Raw genomic sequence first — 23,530 nt, 5'->3', positions numbered from 1 at the left:
GCATCATTGTTGTATCAAACTTGCAGAAAGCCTGGTGTGACAAAAACACATGGTATAAGCCCGCAGTTGCCCCTATATTTTAGCCATAGGAACGGTTAATGCAGTGACATATTTCTTTTAATATTTTTGTGACATAATATCTTGTGACATAATATTTTCATCACCCCGATTTTTTTTACAAAGGACATTATATCCATGTTTGTATAATGCAGTTGTTAATCGTCATGTCAAATTAGCTAAAGAGAGAAAATGAGAAAGTAATTCAAAAACATAGGGATGTCACTGTGTAGAGAATTTATTAAGGAATACAATGCAAGGGAAATCATGAAAATTTATCAAGTCTTAGTAGTGCTAAGCTTTCTGCAAGCAGGACAGTAGGGTCAAAACACACTTCGGAGAAAACTGGCGCTAAAGTTGCATAGCCACTACATGTCCATCAAAATGCCCCAGGGCTGTATTATTTAGTGTCTTTGCTTGCAGGGGTCTTCTTATGTCCATGCTCTTTCATTTGTTCTGCAAGCCATGCTTTTCTTTTTCTTTGTTGGTCCTTTTCCTCAGCTCTTTGAAGGGCAAGGCTGCCAGGTTTGATGCCCACAGATCTGCATATTTCATTGTAGGCATGCAAGTTCCCAAAGTTGTAGCGTGCAACTGCTTTATGTGCTGCTGTCTACACAGCAAACAATGAAGCATTCTGATCCTTTGAAGTCACTGACCAGAAGACTGAATGCAGGCTTTCTGCCACATTCTTTGTCTTGTTGGCCTTGCACCGCTCCAGCATTTCAGGGTCAGACAGGTGTTGGTAGACAGGCAGCAGTGGCTCTAATACTCGTCTCGACAGCTTGTATTTATGAGGCGGTGGTGGCTCCATTTCGGACTGTGCTGACTGATGCCTACACCAATTATGAGGGCCAGGTGGGACAGCTCATGATGAAGCTCGTCACCTGTAGAAGTCGTGTGATAAAATGTGGCCATCATGGCCCTGTGCATGTCACTGATGTCTGTGTTTCTGTGCAAGGCTAACTGTAGTAGCTGGTCAGTTTTTAATTAGGTCCTGTGTGAGTTCACCTTTCCCACCCAATGGCTTCCCTTTCTTTGCTCTTGTCACCAGTGTGCGGAAAGCGGTGCCCATTCTCTTCTGCACATGATTTATGCGGTCCTCCTTATTAAGAGGTATAAAGCCATATGCCTCATCCTTGCAGAGTGCAAGATATGTTTGGCTGTCGCCATTGCGTATGATATTCGCGATGTGAAGGCCATATCTGCTGAAAGAGTGTCTGAAAAGCACCAGTGCAGCTTCCACCTCCATTTCATTTGTCCTGAGCCAACGTCTGTATTTTTCTGGCACTGATGCTGCTCAATTTAAGTGTCAAAGCTAGGCTCACTTTCTGCTGGTCACTGACGGCACCCTAGACAGAAGTTGGGAAGTATGATACAATCCAGCAGAAGTCCAGTATAAAATTCAATAATGCAGCCTACACTAATGTGAGAGCTGTGGCCTCATGTAAGCCACGTGCCATCAAAACAACTGACTTTATTTGGGCTGGATGGCTGCATCTTATTGTAGACATCTTTTATTGCAAGTACCGCATCTGCGACAATGTTTGTGCAGCCTCCTCTTTTCCAGGTTTGAGCGCTTTTTTTTTAGATGTTCCTGATAGGTTTTTTGATACAGCCCATGATGCGAGACATTAATTATGACCCAGCAGTCATTCAGGGCAGTGGGTCCATTTTCAATGGTCTTGATAGCTTGCACAGCTCTTACATTCATTTCAAAAGCCCTTCCTTCAGACTTTATTTTTGATGACCAATGTGAATCAATAGGACCACAAGCAGAACAGAAAAGCACAAATTTTACTGCTAGGCCCAATGTTGTCTCATGCTGCACTGACGAACCGTTTTGAAGACGGTGTGGGCAGAGTGCAGGCCCTATTAGTGAATTCATTGCACCAGCCTGTATTAACATGAACTGATCCTCTTTTGGGGCCGACGCTTCTTTTGTCCGTTGCGTGAAATCGAACTCTTGTGCTCCGTCGTCGACCCATGCGAAGTGTATTGCGGACACTGCACGCTTGCTTCTCGGCTGCTTCTATGGACATAAAACGAGGTTCCAGGTGTACCTGAACAGTGCACTTCCGCTTAGGCAAAAGTTTCCCATTGTCCTGAATAGCTGGCGCCGCATCGTCAGTCGCCATCGCAAGAATGGAACTTTGCCTGCATCGGACGGAACTGCACTGAGATGTCACAGCTAGTTGACAATGCCGAGCCTTCAGATTCACCGCTGGGCATCGATTCCAAGCGCAGCTGACCCTGAATGATGCGACTGCAGTTAGGCTAACGTTCACCGTCGTCCTGAAGAGCTGGCACCGCATCATCACCTGCTGCTACTAATGAACCAATTTGAAAAATTATTGCGGTAGAATGCTCCTTAGAGGGCACGTAACAACTTCCAGCATAACACCAAAATTGGCTATGTGGCCTGTTGAAGAGCCCTTAAATAGCAGAGATACAAATATTACAGTGCTGCGATACCATGATCTCAGGAGGCGAGCGTTGCCACCAACATAACACTCTCTCCGCCACATGCCCTGTTGAGTCTCTGCAAGCGAAATTCCTTCCCTGCGTTCACTAATACCAGAGCACGAGGATCACGTGATGCATACATTATAGCCCTCTTCTTCATTTTATATTATTTTTATTTTTTTGCTCCCTTTTTAGCTGCGTAGCACACTTGCGCTGACGGTGTCGCGCACGAGCTGTTGCATTTGTCTTGTTTTGCACAATGGATGATTTTGCGCGCTGTGGACGGGAACACTTGACTAGCGTGTAAGTCAGTGCTACACAAACACTGAAGCAGACACAAGTGGATCACAGGGCATGATAGTACACAAACACGGTAGAAAATGACATCGTTTCTCTCTCAGCGTGCACGACTGAACGATTTGGGAACAAGCAGACGAAACGGAAGTACATCGCTCTTGATATGGTACGAAGTAAAACAAAAACACAGACATTAGGTTTGTGTGTTTTATTATTTCTCTAAACTTTAATTCATCTATTGAAGCAACAGATTACATAAGTAACAGAGGTTGCTTTGAATAATTCTCAAAGTCACGTGTCACAATGAGCGACTTCACAGCATATGCATGTACGGAGGCGCACATGTGCATATGTCAGCTCTCCGTCTTTGAGTGCGGCGGCCGTGATGAGAAGGGCGAACGTTTGGTTTGAAATTCCAGCTTAATACTTAGCAGACACGACCGTTGGCGTGCATTGTATGCACTGCGCTCATCGGCTCAAAATGGCCAGACCTGGTGAGGGGCCCTTTAAGGCAAAATTCAGATTCATCTGCTCTCTGACCTTACTGCAAATTATTTGAATTCTTAGCCCGTCAAAATATGGTACTTGCAATGCAAGATGGAAACAGGAGCTGGCGTGTGGCGACATTCCTAGGTCAGAGGCACTGCCACACAAGGCCTTTTCGCACATTGAAATACACAGAGATTTTACACTAAAAGTGTCAGTTGGAATAAACCGGAAGTTTGCATTGAGTTTTAATTAACAACATGCCCCTGTATTTTATGAAAATTTCCCTGTAGTCCAATTATCTATAATTTTATGGTTAGCTGTATATCTTAGGAAATGTAAACTCTGCTTGGGTGTGCAGCTGAAGACGTACCGAAGCGCTACGAGGCCTCTAATGCTTGGGTGATCTAATTTGGAACACTCTAATGCAGTACTTTAGTCAAAGGCTAAAATTGTCACTGTAGATTGTTCACAAAGCATGACTAGTTTAATATACAAAACATCATAATCAGCCTATTTATCCACTGGAGGACGAAGGCCTCTTCCAGCAATCTGAGATTACCCTTGTCTTGCGCCAGCTTGACACCATTTTATGCCTGCAAATTTCCTCATTATTATCAGCCGCCCTAATTCTCTATCCTGCTCTTTTGCGATTACTTTTTATACCAAACGTGTAGCCTATACTTTCTATACTCGTGTAATGAACACACTTCCTTCCCCAAAAAACAAAGCAAAGTTGGGGGGAGCGTTTATTATGTGGGGTACATTTTACAAGAGCTTTTTCGCAAGAGCAAAAATTTATAAGACAGTAATGATTTGAAAAGTGCATTAGATAACCTATCCTTGCAGCAAAAATACAGGCATACTATTTGCAAATCGTAACAGTGCTTTTATGCATTTCACTCTTGACTGGAAGCACCACACCTGTTGTGCAGGTCACTGGCCGCTTCATCCACATCATGGTTCCACAACAGCTCGTCCTAGCTACCCCTTCCAACCGTCTGCCATTATCGCAAGCATGACATTGAAACGCTGCTTTTGAGCACCTGGTGCTTTGAAAACCACGCTGTGTGCATCACTTTCCTCAGCCGTCCTGCTCATCGGCATGTTGAAGTTTATCAATGTCTAATCAGAGTTTCTGTTTTGTGAGCCGACAAACTCTGTACCACAGCAGGCTTATAACTCGATTCAAGGCCCATCACACACAGCGAAGGCAAAGACAGGCAGAAAAGAAAGCAACAGACATGAATTCGACACTGCGCCCAACAATGCTCACTATGCCGACGAAGTGTCGCCAGCCTCTTCTTCACTTAAACTCTCCTGTGCACCGCGCCCCCAGCCACACATCATGCACAAGACGCTGCCCTATTATGTCAGAGTAAACTGCATAAAGTTGCTGTTGCAGAGAGCAAGTATCGTCCCCCCCCTGTCGAGCCTGCGAGGTGCCTTTGCTTTGGGCACTGGTGGCAGGCAAGTGCTAAGAACAGGCCGAGCGTTAACACAGTCACTCTCTCCATCAGGTCCTGAGTGAGTATTATAATGCGCAGCCTACTGTTACAGCAAGCTTGCCAGCAGTTTTCTCTTATCATGGCTTTGCCGTTAACTTCTCAGCCCTCAAACCCACCACCTCTGCCAGTGTACTGCCACAGCATGTTTGCCACTAGCGTGGATGTGCAGCCTACATAACTTAGTAGCTGTAGAATTTCGTTTACGTGATCTCGGCGTTTCTCACGTGGCATTATGATTGAGTGCGCTTGCTTCAAACATGCGAGAAAGTAAAAGATTCTAGTCTCTCCGAAAAACTACAGCACGGCCGTTCAATCATGGGACTGCACAGTAGCAAAGTTGGGGGTGTGTTAATTATGTGAGTGATTTCATTGCGCAAGTATATACGGTATTCGTGGTAAAAAAACTAAGCAAGTGCTCATGGGTGACACGAAGCAGTAGGACCTACTGGGCTGAAACGAAACTGTGCTGCTTTTGGCTGGGTGCTGAAAGCAGGCAGCACTCCAGTGCTGTGTTCTGCTGATCCCCGTTGACCAGGTGAAGTGGCCACACCAGAGCATGGTGACCCTGCCTCATGTTCAGGATGAACTGCAGCCCAGGGCGACCCACAACGAGGGCTCTGCAATACCAAGTCAAATGCAGCCTATTGTAGCACATTCGTATTTCCATGTACAGAATAACACAGCAAATTACCCTTGTTGTGATAGTGAGTTCATGCACAAGGGCACCAAAAAATGTCAAGATAATAAAAAATGAAGATGATCACACTATTTTACACCACAACGTTTGCTTGAAATTTTCGCAAGGCCATTTTACACATTGGTAAACAATCACTGAAAACACTCCAGTCATTTTGTTTGAGTGCTGCAAAATCTCGCACATCTAGGTATGGACAAATTTTTCAGGGCTTGAGAAGATTTCACTATGTATGTAGCATCTACTGCAAAGCATTCTATTGCTCATCTCAGGCACTTCGTGGTAGGTATGAAGGTAGGTAACAGAGTTGCAGAATAGGGCTCTTCCATTCCCATTTCATTCCGGAAATCCCCTAGATATCACATTTTGTTTATAATTTTTTTCACTACTTGCTGTTGCATGCCTAGTAACCAAAACAAATTTTGGTATCTTAACAACATTACAAATAATGCTGCATACTATTTTTTTCACACACAAATGCAATTTTTAGCCTGTTTGCATTGCTTCTTGCCTGCAATCTACCTATTAAGAGAAATTAAGAGTTGGCTCTGTGCTGGTGCGCGAACGTTTGTATCGTCAAGGACGTGTGGACAGTCCGTCGTGTACATCCTGTGGCTCCTATGAGACAATTGAACACCTTATATTGGAGTGTCCCGCATTCGTCACACAATGTTCACTGCTAATTAAGGAATATGGACTAATTGGACTCAAGTGTACGACTCATGATGATTGCCTGTTTCCAAGAGGGAGTGTTGCTCAACGCGACCAGGCCCATAGAGTCCTGCCAAGCTTCATGCAGAAAACTGCTTTAGCCTCCCATTTATAAAATTTCTTTCCACGCACCTCTATATTGTGCTCCTCCACCAACTGAAGCCATTCAGCATCTAGCCAGCTAACATGGCAACATAGCGAAACACTTATATCATTCTTTTATGTTTCACATTAAGAAGCAGCTTTGCTGCATGGCACACCCACCGAACTTCAAGGACGCCAGTTGAATTTTTGTAGCACAAGTAGTTACCATATTTACATGATTGTAAGTCAACCACTTCTTTAAAATTTGAAAATCGAAAGTGGGGGTCGACTTACAATCGAAACCAAAACATGGCACCGCCAAAAAAGCGAGACCAACGGGAGCTACAACGTAGTTACAATTTTATGTTTGTTCTATGACCCTACCCGTAGCTTTTCGCTATTCTGCGTGTTTGTTCGCTTTTCGGAAGGGTTTTTCAACATTTTTGAGAGTTTTACAGTGCACACAACACTCATGAGGGGGTGTCGATAGTTGATGGAAGCGCCGCTGTTCCATTCGCGGCAGCATCCTCAGAACAGTGGTGCTTGCGGGGAGCATAGATAGTTCATGGAAGATCAGACATCGCTTGCGGGTTTCTCTTTGCCAGTTGCGCTTAGCTTTCACTATAGTTTTACGCGTTCCACTTGACTGCCGGCTACGTGCTACTTCTATGCTTCCTCAGTCGTCATGAGTGCTCCAGAACCACTAATCATTCGGCACTTGTTCACAGCAGCGTTCAAGAGGGCTGCCATCCTTTACGCCGAAGAAACAAATCACTGTGCAGCGGGCCGCAAGTTCGATGTTTCTGAACGGGTGGTGCGAGAGTGGCGACTGCAGCGAAGCGAAATTTTCACCTGCGACGGCAAGTGAGGAATTTCTCACGTGCCAAAGTCTGGACGCTTTCCGGAGCTGTAGGCTAAGCTTGCGGCGTACGTCGCTGAAATGCGCGATCGGTCCCTGCCACTGAAGTGCGACATGGTCATGAAACAAGCCCGGATCTTCGCCTTTTAAGGACCTGCTCCGCCGTGAGCACAACGAACGGCTGGTGACAGAAGACCGCGAAATTACGCCAACCGGACCTGTCAAAAGAGCCCCCCTGACGGCTGCATGTCGTTGGGTGCATTCGGCGTGGGCTGCTGTTCCACAAGATGTCGTGGTGCGGTTGTTTGCCAAATGTGAAATTTCGCGGGACAACGACGCGCTGTGGGACCGTAGCAACGATGACAATGGCAGCACTAGTGAAGATGAGTAGTCCAGTGACCATGTCAGTTACTAATAAATTTTCGTTATCGAATGCGCCCTCAGGTATGCTCTCTTTTTTTTTTCCTGCCATGCGATATGGGGTCGACTTACATTTGAGTCGACTTACAATCGTGTAAATATGGCAGTTCTGCAATGTAATTTCCTTGCTTTTCCATGAAGTGTTTTAATTCTACCAGAAAATCTTATTGTCTTGCTCCTCAAACAGCATCAACAAGCATTCTTAACTGCATGGGCTAGAAGTCACAAATGATGTAATGTAATGATGTAATTTGATGTAATTTCAGAATGTATAGGGTGTTTCAGCTAAGTCATGACGAACTTTTAAAAATTTGACGAGTGAGTAACGAGAATGCAACCAACCGTGTATTGATTTCTTTTAAGTAAGCATGCTCTTAAAAGAAAAAAATTGATCCAACCAGCCCCATTCATCGCTGTCATAGTAATGTTTGCTGACCTCTAGAGCAACTCAAAGTATTTTCTACTGTGAGCTTAGGTAATTCATTAACAATACTTAATAGGGGTGTGCAAATAGTAAATATAGATATTGTATCAAACATCCAATTTAATCAACAAAATATGTCGAATATTAGAAAGAATATTGAATATCAGAAAAATTTTCAACAATTTTCATGCTTACAAATGTTGGGCAAGAAAACACTGCGCTGCACATACTTGGGAATCTCCTAGCATTGCATAACGAGAAAGTAGCAAGCTATCAGCAACTTGGATATATGAAAATCAAGATATACAGTACAGTTTACTTTTATTAAAAGCAACTACAAATTAAATGGCCGCAGTGATGACAGCTCAGTGCTAGCATATGAAGGTCTGGAAAATATTTTAGGAAAATATTTTTTTATCAATAAAATACCTGTTGAATAGTATCAAGTGCTTTTTTCCCTCCGAAGCTAAAGAATTAGTGACATTAAGTTGTGCTAAATAAGAATTAGGTTTCCATTGAATAATGGACCAGTGTTTTATGGCAATCCTTTATCACAAATTGAGTTTTGCTTTCAAGTTTTTCGTTAAAATATAGAAGGGCTTTCCCTTAAAGGGAAGCTGAAGGGTGTTTCAGAAAAAATAAGTGGTGAGCAGTCCGTAATGGCTTTCAACCCTCCAAATTCGAATATCGCATCAACATTAAGCAAAAGAAAGCGAAAACAGACTTTATTTCGGAGAGAAGCGCAGCAGCAGACTCGGGGCAGCTCGCGCGCTTCGTTTCCACCTGTGATTGGTCGGGCACCTGGTGACATCAACAATGGTGTTCGTCCGGACCGACTGCTGCCGCTACACATGAAGCATGGTGCAAGGTGGTTTGGCGCTGTTGTTTTACTGAGACAGTAATGGTAAATTTCGAGAGCTTGAGTTTCTCCGAGGAGTTCGGCGTTGCTCCCTACATGTACGAGCCGATTGCGAGAAGCCGGCCTCTCGAAGAAGCAAAAGATGCTGGTAGCAAGTAGTGGTTTCGACGGAACGAAAGCGAAGTGTTAGCATCTCCTCGTGTTAGAAATGTTCTTTGGCGAGTATGTTTCTTTCAAAGCTGCATTCAGCGATCCAGTGAGTTCGTTTCCGGGCAGACAACTGCCCTGTTATGTTCCTACATGCCTCCTCGTGGAACGTAAGCGGGGATGCGATCGTCGGCATTTGTGCACTGCCCCAAAGCGGTCGGCAATCTACACAGATGGTTTACATGCGGGAAAACTTTTCTGGCTCTTGCAGCACGTGTAGTGACCATCAGCGCACCATCCACACGCTACTCGTAACCGGAGCCGTAAAGGCGGAGAATTCTGTCGGCTACGTGAGACGGCCGGTTTCTCTCTGTGCGTAAGAGAAGGGGGAGCGCAGCGTCCTGGCGTGCGCTGGCTTTCAAACACATGCAAATTTTACACTTGCGCTGGGTTATGGTAGCTGCATGTAGGTTGTTTCACAACACACGTGTGAATAGAAAATTAACGGTGCTTCACGACGAAACCTGCGTCAAGGCTGGGAGATAAATATGCACCTTCTGTTCAGCGTGCTAACATGAAGGAGCTAGCAGTAAATCATAATCCAGGTTTGGACGAGTTTGTGTATTCATAAGGTCTTTCAAGACCAGTTATTAAACGTCTGCCTGCACCCGTCCCATCTTTATGTGTTCGTTGACCCGACCTTCTCGCGCTGCGTTTAGAAAGCCTGCTAGCAGCAAGTCGTACTCTCACTCATTCACGCATTATTGATAAACTCTGGTTGTAATTGTCGTCACGAAAGTAGTTAGAGCACAGCACTGTTGTTCTCGAGTGCTTGAAGTTCTTTCGATTCACAGCAACCTCCCCCTTAGCTGAAAGCTTCTTGTCCTTGTGGGAAGTAATGAAACATCAGAACATCGTCGCGGCCACTGGTGTTCGTGCTGCACAGAACGCCGGCACAATTGGCCCACCACTTCAATTGATGCTGCGCACGTCAACTACCACTCTACATACACACAAACAAAGGAATGCAGGGTCAAGCGAAGCAGATTATGACGGCACGCACGCAGAAACAAGCACGGTCGCGGAGACTGCGAAGGAACGGGACACCAGTGCTGACGTCACTACGCCGCGGTTTCTGGTCTCCGCTCGCATCGTCAGCGTCACCAGCAGCGCGCAATGCTCGAAGGGGCGCGGAGCCACAGCGCAATTTTAACCAATGATTACTGTGGTATAGTGTCTCCCCCTGCCAGATCTCTGTGTTATGATACATTTATGTTTCGTAGTAGTCTAGCTAGATGGTGCACCCCCCTTCTGTCATGTGACGAGCTTGAACCAATCAGGAGGTGTCATCTGGCGTGTGAAGTCCTTTTTTGGTAATAAACGGCCGCGAGCCGGCCCAGTCCTTGTCCGGTTTTCATCGGGAGCAGTTAGCTCCGCGTCTCCCTCTCTACGTCGGGCGGTCGCCGCGCGTTCGCTGGTCGCGGGCCCCCGCTTGCCTGCTGCTGCCGACACAACATCTCATGGCGACGAAGATGGGATTCCCGCAGTGGTTCCGACCGAAGCCCCGGGAAACCAACGAGCTACGTAAGTGAAGCGTCCCTTCCTGTGTCTGCATGGCAAGCAAACGCCGCCGACGCACTTGGCGTCGCGAGGCTTCCGAGCCTAGGCCTTCTCGACCCCTTTGTTTTTCCTTGCCCCATTCCTGCTGCGAGCTCCGGCTTGTCTCCTGCACTGTCTCCTGCACGCTACCCGGCATGGCTTCTTTTACGGCGAACCTTCCCGTGTTTCTTGAAGTGCCCGGGCCACCGTTAATTCCATGGTATCGATGGAAAAAAATTTTTTAGGCCCACCTCGAAACGGCCGGCGGTGGCGACTGGACGGACGCACGACAAGCGTCCGCGCTCGTCACCGCTCTCGGGCGTGAGGGACAACGAAAGTACTTTGCAGACGAGGACCAGGAAGCAGCAAGGCAGTTAACCGGCGCAGCGTCAGCGTCAAGGGAAGCAGCAAGGCAGTCGACCGGCGCAGCGTCAACGTCAAGTGATGTGGTCCCGCCAGCGTCAGAGTTCCAGAAACTTGCAGCGGCTTGACCGGCTGTTCGCCACGTCAACAAATGTTCTGGCGGAGAGGCACGAATTCACCAGTCGAAGGCAGTTCGAGGGAGAAGGATTCCTGGAATTCGTGACCGCATTGAAGGAGAAGGCGGTACAGTGCAACTTCGGCACAACCTACAACGAGCGCGTCCGAGACCAAATAATACATGGGGTAGCGAACGTCAGCGTTCGCGAAAAATTATTAGCTCATGGCGAAACCCTGTCCCTGGACAAGGCAGAAGAAATTGGATGCTCTTTAAAAGCCCTGCATCGAGCGAACCGCGCGTTCGACTCCGAAAAAATACAAAGAATCGAGGCAGCTCAACTTGGCGCTCCGTCAACAAGCCAAGATGGCCGACTTCTTCCGGGGAGCCGCCAAGATGGCCGACAAGTCTGGGAGGCCATGAAGATGGCCGACTTCTTCCGAGGAGCCACCAAGATGTCCGACGTCTTCCGGGAGGCCGCCCAGATGAGCGACATTTTCCGCGAGGCTCCTCCGGGACCCGCAATGAAGCACAGGATGCGAAGAAAGACCCTAATTTCGACCGTAGTTCATGCGATCGGTGTGGCAGCACGAAACATATTGCAACGTACAGGAATTGTCCAGCAAGGAACCGGCGGTGCAACGCCTGCCACACGTTGGGCCATTTTGCATCAGTATGCTGAAAAACCCGTACTGTTCAGCACGTCTCTTCCGCAGAGACGCTGTCTTCGTTAACTTCCGCAGGACAGCTGTCCGCGTCTGTCTTGACGGTGAGCGCTTTGGAAACTAAAAAGGATTTACAAGTCCCGGTCGTAGTTAACGGCGTCGCCATGCGGCTGCTCGTGGACACAGGAGCGTCTGTCTCATTGATGACGGCCGAAGATTTTAGAAAGCACTTTGGTCGACAGCACAGACTGTCAAAAATAGCAGTGGACTTGAGGAATTTCTCCAAGCAACGCATCGACATTCAAGGCCTTTTCCAAGCCACTGTCCAGTTTCTTCAAAGGTTGTGCTCAGTCACGTTCCACGTAACGTCTACAGGAACATCACTGCTGGGTCTTAACGCCATCCAGCGCTTGGGGATACAAATCGATGGTATGTCGCTGACATGCTGCCTGGCTTCGCTTCCTCCAGTACAGAGCCCCACAGGTGTGCCTCCGGGTTTTGATCACCTCTTCAGTGGCGAGTTGGGTCTCGTCAAAAACTCCGTGCACCGAATACATCGGCGGCAAGGTATGAAACCAGTATCTTCAAAGTTGCGCAGATTACCCCTGGCTCTCCGTGACCAGGTTACAGATGAACTGCGACGTCTCGAGGACTGCGACGTCATCGAGCGCGTCGAGGCTTCTGAGTGGGTGTCTCCACTCGTCGTGGTGCGCAAAAAGGATGGAGCCATCCGGCTCTGTGTAGACCTACGGGAACCGAATAAGGCAATTGTCATTGATGGGTATCCTTTGCCACACGTAGAAGAGTTATTACAAATGTTTCATGGTGCCACATATTTTTCTAAGCTGGATCTAGCATCTGCTTACCACCAGCTGTTACTGGAATAAGATAGTAGAGATCTCACTGCATTCATAACCCATGAAGGCTTATTCAGGTTCAAGCGTGTCTGTTTTGGCTTGGCATCCGCGCCAGCAGTGTTTCAGAAAATGATGTCACAAATCTTGCAGAGTTGTAAGAATGTTGTCTGTTACCTTGATGACATTTTGGTATGGGGTCAGACAAAACCTGAGCATGATGCTAACTTAAGAGAAGTCTTGCTTTGCATTTCAAACAGTGGTATGAAACTGAATGAAAAATGTGTCTTCTCTGTGAGAGAATTGACTTTTCTGGGCAATAAAATTTCAGCTGAAGGCATTTCACCTACAGAGAGCAAGGTAAAAGCAATCCTGAATGCGCCTGCTCCTACAGATATTAAGTCATTGCAATCCTTCTTAGGATTAGCTGGTTACTATGCTAAGTTCATTGATCATTATGCAGAACTTGTAGAACCGCTTCGCCTCATGCTCAGGCAAGGGCAAAATTTTGCTTGGTCTGATGATGCACAACGCAGCTTCAATCAGTTGAAAGCTCGTCTTACATGTTCCCCTGTCATTAAGATTTTCAACCCTGAATTGCCTGTGGTAGTCACGACTGATGCATCTGATGTTGGCGTTGGTGCTGTCTTACAACAACCGTATGGTTCTAAGCTAGAAACTGTAGCTTTTGCATCTAGAAGTTTGTCGGTAGCTGAACGAAAGTATTCTGTAAGAGAGCGTGAAGCGCTAGCATGTCTGTTCACATGTGAAAAATGGCATGTTTACCTCTGGGGTAGACGGTTCACTCTTCGAACTGACCATCAAGCAGTAGTTGCATTACTGTCCGCTGGCGACTCAGGTCGTCGACCTCTTCGCATTTCGAGATGGTCAGCCAGGCTCCTGTATTACAACTTTCAGATTGAATATTGCAAAGGGTCAGAAAATTTAGTAGCTGATGCCTTGTCTAGACTTCCAGTAAAGGATTCGCAGAATGTAGTTCAGAAGGAAGAAATAGTATCCTTAGTCACATCGGTCATTGACAAGGAAACAGTGCAACTTGCTACGAGCACAGATGAAACTCTTCAGAAGGTCAGTAAATGCCTAGCAGAGGGTTGGCCTTCTAAGAAAAACATAGACAATGCTTTAATAGCTTACTTTCATGTAAATCAAGAATTGTCCTTTGTAGATGAATTACTCATGCGTGGTGATCGTGTCGTAATACCCAGTGTTCTAATACCGACATTTCTACAGCTGGCACATGAAAATCATCAGGGTATAGTACGTACCAAGCAGCTTCTTCGTGAACGCTATTGGTGGCCCCAGATGGATAGCACTGTTGAACAACAATATGTAAAGCATTGTCATGTATGTAAGCTGGCAGACAAGTCTGCAAAGCCTCATGTAGCTCCATTGCAACCAGTCGAATGGCCGAGCGGGCCTTGGCAGAAATTGGGAATGAACATCATTGGCCCATTAAGCACGTCCTACCGTCGGTATCTAGTCACCCTAGTTGATTACTACTCGAAGTGGCCAGAAGTACTTGGTACTAATTCCATCTCCACAGATGATGTCATTAAGCTTCTTGACTGGGCTTTCAGCCGTGAAGGGTTGCCAGACTCTATAGTTACGGACAATGGCCCGCAGTTTGTTTCAAAACAATTCCAAGATTACCTAAAGGAAAAGCGAATCGCTCATTTTTTCTCCTCCAACTATTATCCTCAGGGAAATGGTCAAATAGAAAGGTTCAACCGAGTCATTAAGGAACATCTGCAGGTAGCAAGGCTTGAAGGTCGAGATGCTTCGAAAAGCATTTCAGAATTTTTGGGTTCCTATAGGATTACGCCACATGCTACAACGGGTCTCTCCCCAGCTTTCCTACTTCATGGTCGTCAACCTCATTCAAAGATAGATATTAGCAACTTCAGGTTGCATAAGCACATAGCGGTTCAGGACAGTTTTCTTCCTCAAGTTCGCGAGAGAGTCTCGCAGAAACAGCGGCAAACTAAACAGTATGTAGACAAACGTAGAGGTGCTCAGGCAACTCGTATCAAGGTGGGAGACACCGTCAAAGTAAAACTTGCCAAGAAAGGATTTTTTAAGTACAGTAAACCTCGTACAGTTAAGGCCCAGGTAGGACCATCCTCTTTTCTACTTAGTGATGGGAAGACATAGTACATTGTCCACAACGGATAAAGATTTCTTGTACTCGTATTCAAACCTGGATAGTCATTCCGATGACTCGTCTGTCGTGACATCATTCTTTCATAGTCATAAGCTTCAGTTAGGTAGTTCGTCTGACTGTATCACTTCCGAGTCTACACAGTCGGCAATCGTTTCTGATTCCGGGGGGGAATCGGTAGCCTCCCAGGCAACCCTCTCCAGCTTTGAGCGACACCCACATTCAATTGTCTAACCAGGGGGAGGGAAATAGTAGTGGGACGATTGGGTCTTCAAAGTCGACCAATACGCGTCGCAACCCCCAAAGTTCTTCTGAGGTACGCACACATCCTCATTGTGACAGAAAAACGGCCTCCGTGGCTCGATGATTATGTTTCTTGAGTGTAAATCGTATTGCCGTCTTCGAAATGCCACGGCTAGGGGCCTCGCTGCGACATTTAGGAGACAGTTCACATGTTTCGTTCACACAGGTATAAAATGTGTTCCTTGTTGCGGTGCAGTGAGTCTTGTGCCGTGCTCCTTGTCAGATTTTGTTTTGAGTGACTGCCTGTGTTTTGGTGCCCCAAGTCTGGTGCGCGTGTGGACTTGGATGGGAACGAACTGAATTTGCTGTGGACTTAAGTGCGTGCCTTGTGTGCGACTGGTGCGCGTGTGTGTGAACGTGGGGGGGAACGATCTGAGTTTGTCTTTGGACATAAGTGCGCGTCTTGTGTGCGCGTTTCACTGTATGCTTACTTTGTTTCCAGGGGGGGATGATGTGGTATAGTGTCTCCCCCTGCCAGATCTGTGTTATCATACATTTATGTTTCGTACTAGTCTAGCTAGATGGCGCACCCCCTTCTGTCATGTGACGAGCGTAGACCAATCAGGAGGTGTCATCTGGCGTGTGAAGTCCTTTTTTGGTAATAAACGGCCGCGAGCCGGCCCAGTCCTTGTCCGGTTTTCATCGGGAGCAGTTAGCTCCGCGTCTCCCTCTCTGCGTAGGGCGGTCGCCGCGCGTTTGCTGGTCGCGGGCCCCCGCTTGCCTGCCGCTGGCGACACAACAATTACGTCGTCGTTCCTAAGTTAAAAATCCACCCCCCCCCCCCCCAAATTTTACCTGCATGGTTTATAAGGTTCCCGCACCCGTATATGAGCGTCTTATTGAATTCTACAGACTCTTTAGTTTCACTTTAAGGGCTAGTGGATTACTGCAAGGCTAATTTATGCTACAGATGCTGTCTGGACATCATGTGACTCGACCATCGCTCGTGCATAGCCATCGCTGGTGCTCTGCATGCTGATGCTGCCAGCAAAGAGCAGGCACATGGCAAATTCTCAAAATGTTCCTCTCAAAGGCTTTGAGTGTCACACGGCAGTTGTGAATAGATTTGCATCGATTGGGCCCCAAACTAGAGGAGCAGCGCCACTGTGATAACTGGCTGCAAGCCCTCACGGAATGCTTACCAGAAATATCCGAGATCATGCACATATGGGTTAGACTAACACCTGTTGAAGCAACGTTAAGTTCGTCGCCGCCTATCCAACATAATCTGAGTACCTTCCAGCAGCTAATCGACCCATCTTTGCACTTCCAGAAAAATGCGGTGCTTTAGTTGCCGTTCACTGCATCAGCGTCACATTATCATTTAAACCGGTGCTGTTGACCTGGACGAACCTTGTACCAACAGAAGCGGCCCCGGCCAACGCAGCACCGTTCCGCGAATTACTGCGTTCAGGCGATGTGTGCACCGACCAGTGCACTGAACTGACATGAAGAAGCCCATTTTATTTATTTATTTATTTATGAAATAATACCAGCCTTGGAAGGCTCAAGCAGGAGGAGTAAAGTCATCATCAGCAGCAGCAGCCTGTTTTATGTCCACTGCAGGACGAAGGACTCTCCCTGCAATCTCCAATTACTTCTGTCCTGCGCCAACCAATTCCAACTAGCCCCCGTGAATTTCCCAATTTCCTCGCTCCACATAGTCTTTTGTCGTCCTCAATTGCATTTTCCTTCTCTTGGTACCCATTCTGTAACCCTAATGGTCCAACGGTTATCTAACCGGTGCATTACATGACCTGCCCAGCTCCATTTTTTCCTCTTGATGTCAATTAGGATATCGTCTATACCTGTTTGCTCCCTGATCCAAACCACTCTCTTTCTGTCTCTTAATGTTATGCCTAGCAATCTTCATTCGATCGCTCTTTGTGCTGTCCTTAACTTGTTCTCAAGCTTCTATGTCAGTTTCCAAGTCGCTGCCCCATATGTCAGCACTGGTAAAATGCACTGATTGTACACCTTCCTTTTCAATGATAATGGTAAGCTTCCAGTCAGGAGCTGGCAATGTCTGCCATATGCGATCCAACCCATTTTTATTCTGTAAATTTCCTTCTCATCATCAGGGTCCCTGTGATTAATTGACCTAGGTAAACGTATTCCTTCACAGACTCTAGAGGCCGACAGGCGATCTTGAACTCCTGTTCCTTTGCCCGGCTATTTATCATTGTCTTTGTCTTCTGTATATTAATCGTTTAACCCCACTTCTATACTTTCTCTGTTAAGGTCCTCAATCATTGGTCGTAATTTGTCCCCAGTGTTGCTGAACAGGACAATGCCATCTGCAAAATGAAGGTTGCCAAGGTATTCGCTGTTGATCCTCACTCCTAAGCCTTCCCAGTTGAATAGCAATAGCTTGAATACTTCTTAGAAGCATGCAGTGAATAGCATTGGAGAGAATGTGTCTCCTTGCCTGACCCTTCTCTTCATAGGTAACTTTCGACTTTTCTTGTGGAGAACCAAGGTACCTGTGGAATCTTTGTAGATATTTCCTCCTAAGATATTCACTTATGCCTCCTGTACTCCTTGATTTTTTAATGCCTCTATGACTGCTGGTATCTCCATTGAATCAAATGCCTTTTCATAATCTATGAAAGCCATAAAGAGGGGTTGACTGTACTCTACAGATTTCTTGATTACCTGATTGATAACGTGGATGTGTTCCAACGTAGAATACCTTTTCCTGAAGCCAGCCTGTTCTCTTGGTAGACTGAAGTCAAGTTATGCCCTTATTCTATTGGAAATTATCTTAGTGAATATTTTATACAATACTGGAAGTAAGCTAATGGGTCTATAATTTTTCACTTCTTTAACGTCTCCTTTTTTGTGGATTAGTATAATTTTGGCATTCCTTCAGTTCTCTGGGACCCTTGAAGTTGATAGACATTTCGTATAAAGAGCCGCAAGCTTTTCAAGCATGATATCTCATCGATCTTTGATAAGATCGACTGTTATTCTATCTTTTACTGCTGTATTTCCCCGGGTCATGTCTTGCAAGACCCTTCTAACTTCATCGTTAGTTATAGAAGGAGCCTCTATATCCTGTTCCTCACTACTTCAAATGAAGGTAGCATGGCTGCTCTGGGTACTGTCCCGGTCAGTATAGAATTCTTCTGCTGCTCTTACTATTTCTTCCAAATTGCTAATGATGTAGTTAAACTTCGATATAACGAAGTTGGTAAAACCGACACTTTGCTTCATTATATCAAAATTTCATTGTAATGAAATTTGCTAGTTTATGCAAATAAGTGCAGTCGCTGATTGATTTTTCTTACACGGGAAGGGGCTGCAGAATTTTCCGAATTATCGGGCAATAAAAAAAAAGCCAACGTGAATGAGAAAACAATTCATTTTGATAAATTTTGGAGTTGGTGACGAATCATGCAGTTTCATGCCGCATACGTCAACGGTATCTTCACATTAGCAGTACGAATTAAACGAAGCCAGCCAAGCTGTCGTGTGCACTCCGCCCCCGCGGCTGACAGGATCATCCACATCAGGAAAAGCTATCAGGAAAAGCGCCGGCAGTGGGGAGTGAATGCTTGCCTCTCCCTCTAATGGGTCACCGAAAGTAAAAATTGCGCAACCACTAATACTAAACGTGCAGGAAGACAAGTTACATGGTGCCATGCCATTTCGGAACGCCAACTCTTTGGACATGCAGCAGATTACCTCTAAAGCAGGGTGCGCGGCTGCGTATACACTAAGCCGCGCTTACAGATACGGGCAGCCAAGGTGAAGACATGCGCCAACCTAACCCCCAACTCAACGATCCCTTCACGCGCGCTTGATCGCATGAGCTTGCTCTGCTCCCACCTCTTTCCCTCTGCTCGTGCTGGAAGGCGACACTCGTGAAGCCATATTTCTTGTCTCACCCTTGCACGCTCTTACTCCCCGTGCCTAAGCACGCAGGGCGCGATAGGATCTTATCGCACTTGGACTTTATATGGAGCATGATGCGGCACCCCTTTACAGTCACTCTTGTCCTGCAGGGAGCGATTTGAGAAGTGTGTTTGCTAGCAGCCACTTGTAATTCAATCATTTGACCATCTACGACTGAGGAAGTTTCCGTTCATTCTCTCTGCATTATTGTGCAGTAGCAGTGAAATTTTGTTATATTGAAATCGCATACAAATGCACTTCGTTATATTGAGGTTCTAAATACATAGTGTTCTATGGACATGAGGTTATGCAAAGTTAAATACTTCGTTATATCGAGGTTTGCCAATTTCCTCTAACGCGCCCTCGATTGTAACGCATACTCATTTTCCGTGAACAAAAAGAAACGGAAAAAGAAACCGCCCTCAATTGTAATGCGCAACAGTTTGCTGTGATATTAAAAAACGATAATTCCTTTAGAGTACCGCGCACCTCATTTTTTCATATAGAAATACAACTTTCTCTGATTTGGAAAAAACAGAAGATTTACTCCCAATGCGCTAAAGTTGCGATAAATAAAAAAAGTCGCAGTCTTGCCCGAAAGACGAAGCATCGATTATCATAGCAAATTAGTAGAAAGCTATACGAAAAGTAAGAATAGTAGTTTTATCGGCCACATAAACCTTTAAACATTCACTTACTAACTAAATTAACAAGCATGGTGTCATGCGCTCACAAGCAAACATGAACACCTCTCACTCAATGACTGCAGAAACTCTTTAAATGCTGGAGTGAGGAGGTGCAGTAACAGGAGTGAGGGAGTTGACCTTTGTGCGGCCTCTCGCTTCGACGTGAACTAAGGAAAGAGAACACAGCGCAGTGCGCCTAGATGTGTAGACTCTTGTCACCATCACGGATTGCTTTCAATATAGGGGTCGCGTGGCCGCGCCGTACGCAGCTGCCGCCGGTGTAGAATGCCTCTCCTGTTTGCGCCAGTCCCGCACGCATGTTTCGGTAACTCCGAACGCCCGTGATGTGACCCGATTTCCGTCCGCCTTCACATGCGTGATCCCTTTCCTTTTAGTTGCAGCATCGTGATGAACTTGGCATGTCTTTACAGTTGGCACTTCCATGCTGATAGAGCAAATGCAGAAAATGTGAAGACAGACGGTGAACACTACCTAAGCACACGTACAACAGCACATAGAGAAAGCTATGGCAGCTAGGCTCGAAGATCAACTCGAAGCGCATACGAGGCGGCCATTATGAAATGGCGATGGTGATATAGTAACACAGATTTAGGGTTGTACTCGATTCTAACACGCACACAATTTTTGGACCCGTTTTATCGGAAAAAAAGTGCATGTTAGATTCGAGTAAATATGGTAACTGAATTTACCCGGCTTATCTTTCAGTGCATACATCTTGGCTTGTCCTGTGCTAAGTTTTCTTCTCACTGATTTCATGCTGGGTCCATTTTTTACTGCTTGCTCAGTCTTTCTCACGTTACAATTTCGAATATCCCTTACTTTCTCGTTGTTGACGAGTTTTGACAGTTTCGCGAATTCTACCTGATCTTTGAGTTCGACATTTTCTTTCTTTGTCGTTTCTTTATTAGGTCCTTTCGGTACTTGGGAAAGCTTACCTACTGGTTGCCTTGGTGCCTTAACTCCCACTTCAACTGCTGTTTCTGAAGCCAGCCTAGTTACGGTTTTATTCATTACTTCTATGTCATCTTCATCTCTCTGTTCTGAAGCTGCACATTTGTTTACAAGCACCAGTCTGAATCGACCTGCTTTTGCCCTTACTGCGTCTAGGCTGGTTTGTTTCTTCTTGAACTAATTTTACTCATTCTCTTTCATATTCAGGCAAATTAACTAGCCCTTGCTAACCTATGATGACGGCACTTTACCCTACTTAACACTTCTACATCCTGCACTATGCTGGGATCTGCATAGAGTATAAAATGTATTACATTTCTTGTTTCTCCATTAGGGCTTTTCCAAGTCCACTTCCTGTTGCTATGCTTCTTGAAGAAGGTATTCTTTATTTGGAGCTTATTCTTTTCCGTGACTTCTACCAACATCTGTCCTCTAGTGTTCCTAGAATCGATGCTGTAGTTGCCAATTGCTTGTTTACCAGCCTGCTTTTCCCCACTTTCGCATTGAAGTCACCCGTGACTACAGTTTACCGAGTTTGAACTTTTGTCATCGCTGATTCAACATCTTCATAAAACTTTTATTTCTTCATCATCATGACTGGAGGTAGGAGCGTAGGCTTGTACTATGTTTATTCTATACCTCTTATTCAGCTTTATTACAACTACTGTTACTCTCCCATTTAAGCTGTAGAATTCGTCAACACTGCCCGCTATGACCTTATGGATTAGGAATCCTACACCGTATTGTCTCTTATCTGGAATCCTCTGCAGAGGAGGACGTGGCCTTTAGTCAGAACTGCATAAGCCTCTCCAGTTCTTCTAACCTCACTAAGGCCAATAATATCCCAGACAATGCCCAATAGTTCGTCAAAGAATCCTGCTAAGCTAGCTTCACTCGAGAGGGTTCATGTGTTGAAGATTGCAAGGTTCAGTTTCCAGTGGTGGCCTGTCTGGGTCCAGAGATTCTTAGCACCCTCTGCTGCGTAGCAGGTCTGACCACCGCCTTGGTCAGGTGCCCCGCAGCCGGTAGGGACTGAGGGCCATGGGTTAATTGTAGGAGTCAGGAGAGAGGTAGTAACCGAATACTGCACCAGGGAGGCCAATTCCTATGCTGGTGAGGGACTGTTAATTGCTGAAGCTTAGTAGGCCTTCCCAATTTGGTTGCACCTGGACTAGTATAGCCCCACTTGCTCTCAACATTCAAGATGGGTGCAAATAATATACTAGTTTACAAGGACTGAACGTAAGAGAAATAGGGCAATAGTTACGGGGGTTATGCCTGTAGCCAGACTTACAAAGAATTATTTTTGATGTTTTCCTGTCTTTTGGTAGACAGCTATGGCGAATTGATTTAGTAAAAATGCAACCTAATATGCTAGAACTATATTCTTTGGTATTCTGAAGGAATGTAGAGTTAACAGTTTATTATTAATTTATTAATGATGCCTATTATACGAGCAGTTTCAAAAGTAATGGGATCCATAGGAAAATAGCTAAGATCGCTTGTGTACAAATAATGAATAAAGTTAAAGTCGGCGAATGAGTGGGCAAACGTTTCGTTACGTAATGAGGCACAGAAGTGCTTTGGAACTGTAAGACCAGACTTATCAACGAGGCATATGGCTGCTTCATTTTCTGGCTTTACTGGACTCTAAAGCTGCTTTGGATTAGATTTTAACAATGATGGAACTGTAGTGTGAAAAAAACTATTTAGGAGTGTTCAGAGCGTTTTCATACAATGTAGCAGCTATATTATAGGCAGAACAGTGCTCTGTGCTTTGCGATTTCTTCGTAAAGGGAAATAGCCTTGCCTTTTTTCAAGCAAAGCTTGTATTGCCTCACTTGTATCGGCGTCGGTGTTGCCTTACGAAGAAACCCAAGCAGTGCGAAAATAAAGATTGCTTGTAGGGCTGCGGATTTGAACCACCGACCTCTGGCTTGCGGGACCACCATGCTAACTGATTCAGCCACTGTTGATTCATCATATGCGACCTTTAAGGCGTGGTTTAATATGCATGAAGAAGTAGACGCAGTGCAAGGCGCGAAACAATCAGAGGCATCCCCTCCCTCTGAAAGAGGCAAAGGGTGTGATCGCGTGTTCGCTTGCCTTGCAACCGCAGTTTCGCCAGTTCGAAGCAATGGCAGTGGGAGCGAGCCGCGTGTCGTGCGTTCAGCGCAAGAACAGGCAGCGTTTGATGAACGCTGCCGGGAAGTTGCTCGAGAAAGACCTCGCTGACCTCGCCGTGAGGGAGTGCAAAGTTGAGACGTTACAACAACGAAGGCCCGTGGATCCTGAGCTTCGCTTACACCCCTCTTCACAACAGTGAAAGGGCGGTCAATTTTTTTTTTTTAAATATCTAGATCGTTATGTGCGTACATACCACATTCTTATAGCATGCGTAGATTTGAAGTTTCATTGTTAAAATGTGGCTAAAAGTATAATGTCGGAACACTCACCCCAATAGGCACGGGATCGCTGCCACCAGAATACAGCATATCCCGTTCCAGCTCTTCCAACATGTGCACATTGGGGGGCAAAGACGATTTCCCAGGAACAGCCTCCATGCATGAAAAAAGGACAATGTTTATGTACAATCACAAAAGAACCTACCATACATTAACCAGAACAGGTTATGATATTTCAAGACCACATTCTTATTAAGGAAACTATAAGCCTACTGTTCAAGTGCAAAGAATGCTTAATGCGCAGTGAAGTATGCCACTTGTGCAAGCTGATCCGCACCCTTTGCCTTGACCCTACAGTTGGATCCTGCACACAATTCGTCCCCGCATGCAAATAATAGAATTACATCAAATATCGGGAACAAGAAGTGAGACATGCAGGACAGAATGCCAAAATTTGGTGAAGAAATAGTTTTATAAGCACAA

At 45.8% G+C, this 23,530-nt stretch overlaps 1 protein-coding gene across 5 annotated transcripts in view; it reads right to left on the bottom strand.

Annotated features, from left to right (window-relative positions):
- Patr-1 (Protein associated with topo II related - 1) overlaps nt 1-23,530 on the bottom strand; it is a 246,701-nt gene that overhangs the window by 134,589 nt on the left and 88,582 nt on the right. For all 5 annotated transcript variants that reach the window (XM_055078308.2, XM_072285096.1, XM_055078309.2 and 2 more), the window contains 2 exons: nt 23,099-23,200; nt 5,258-5,428 (listed from right to left, as the gene is read on the bottom strand). In XM_055078308.2, coding sequence (XP_054934283.2) covers nt 5,258-5,428; nt 23,099-23,200 — 273 coding nt within the window. The remainder of the gene's footprint in view (nt 1-5,257; nt 5,429-23,098; nt 23,201-23,530) is intronic.

This window comes from Dermacentor andersoni, chromosome 10 (assembly GCF_023375885.2).
Source record: "Dermacentor andersoni chromosome 10, qqDerAnde1_hic_scaffold, whole genome shotgun sequence".
In the NCBI taxonomy this organism is placed as follows: Eukaryota; Metazoa; Arthropoda; class Arachnida; order Ixodida; family Ixodidae; genus Dermacentor; species Dermacentor andersoni.
Note: the sequence above shows the minus strand (reverse complement) of the source record. Positions and strands in the feature narration are given on the sequence as shown.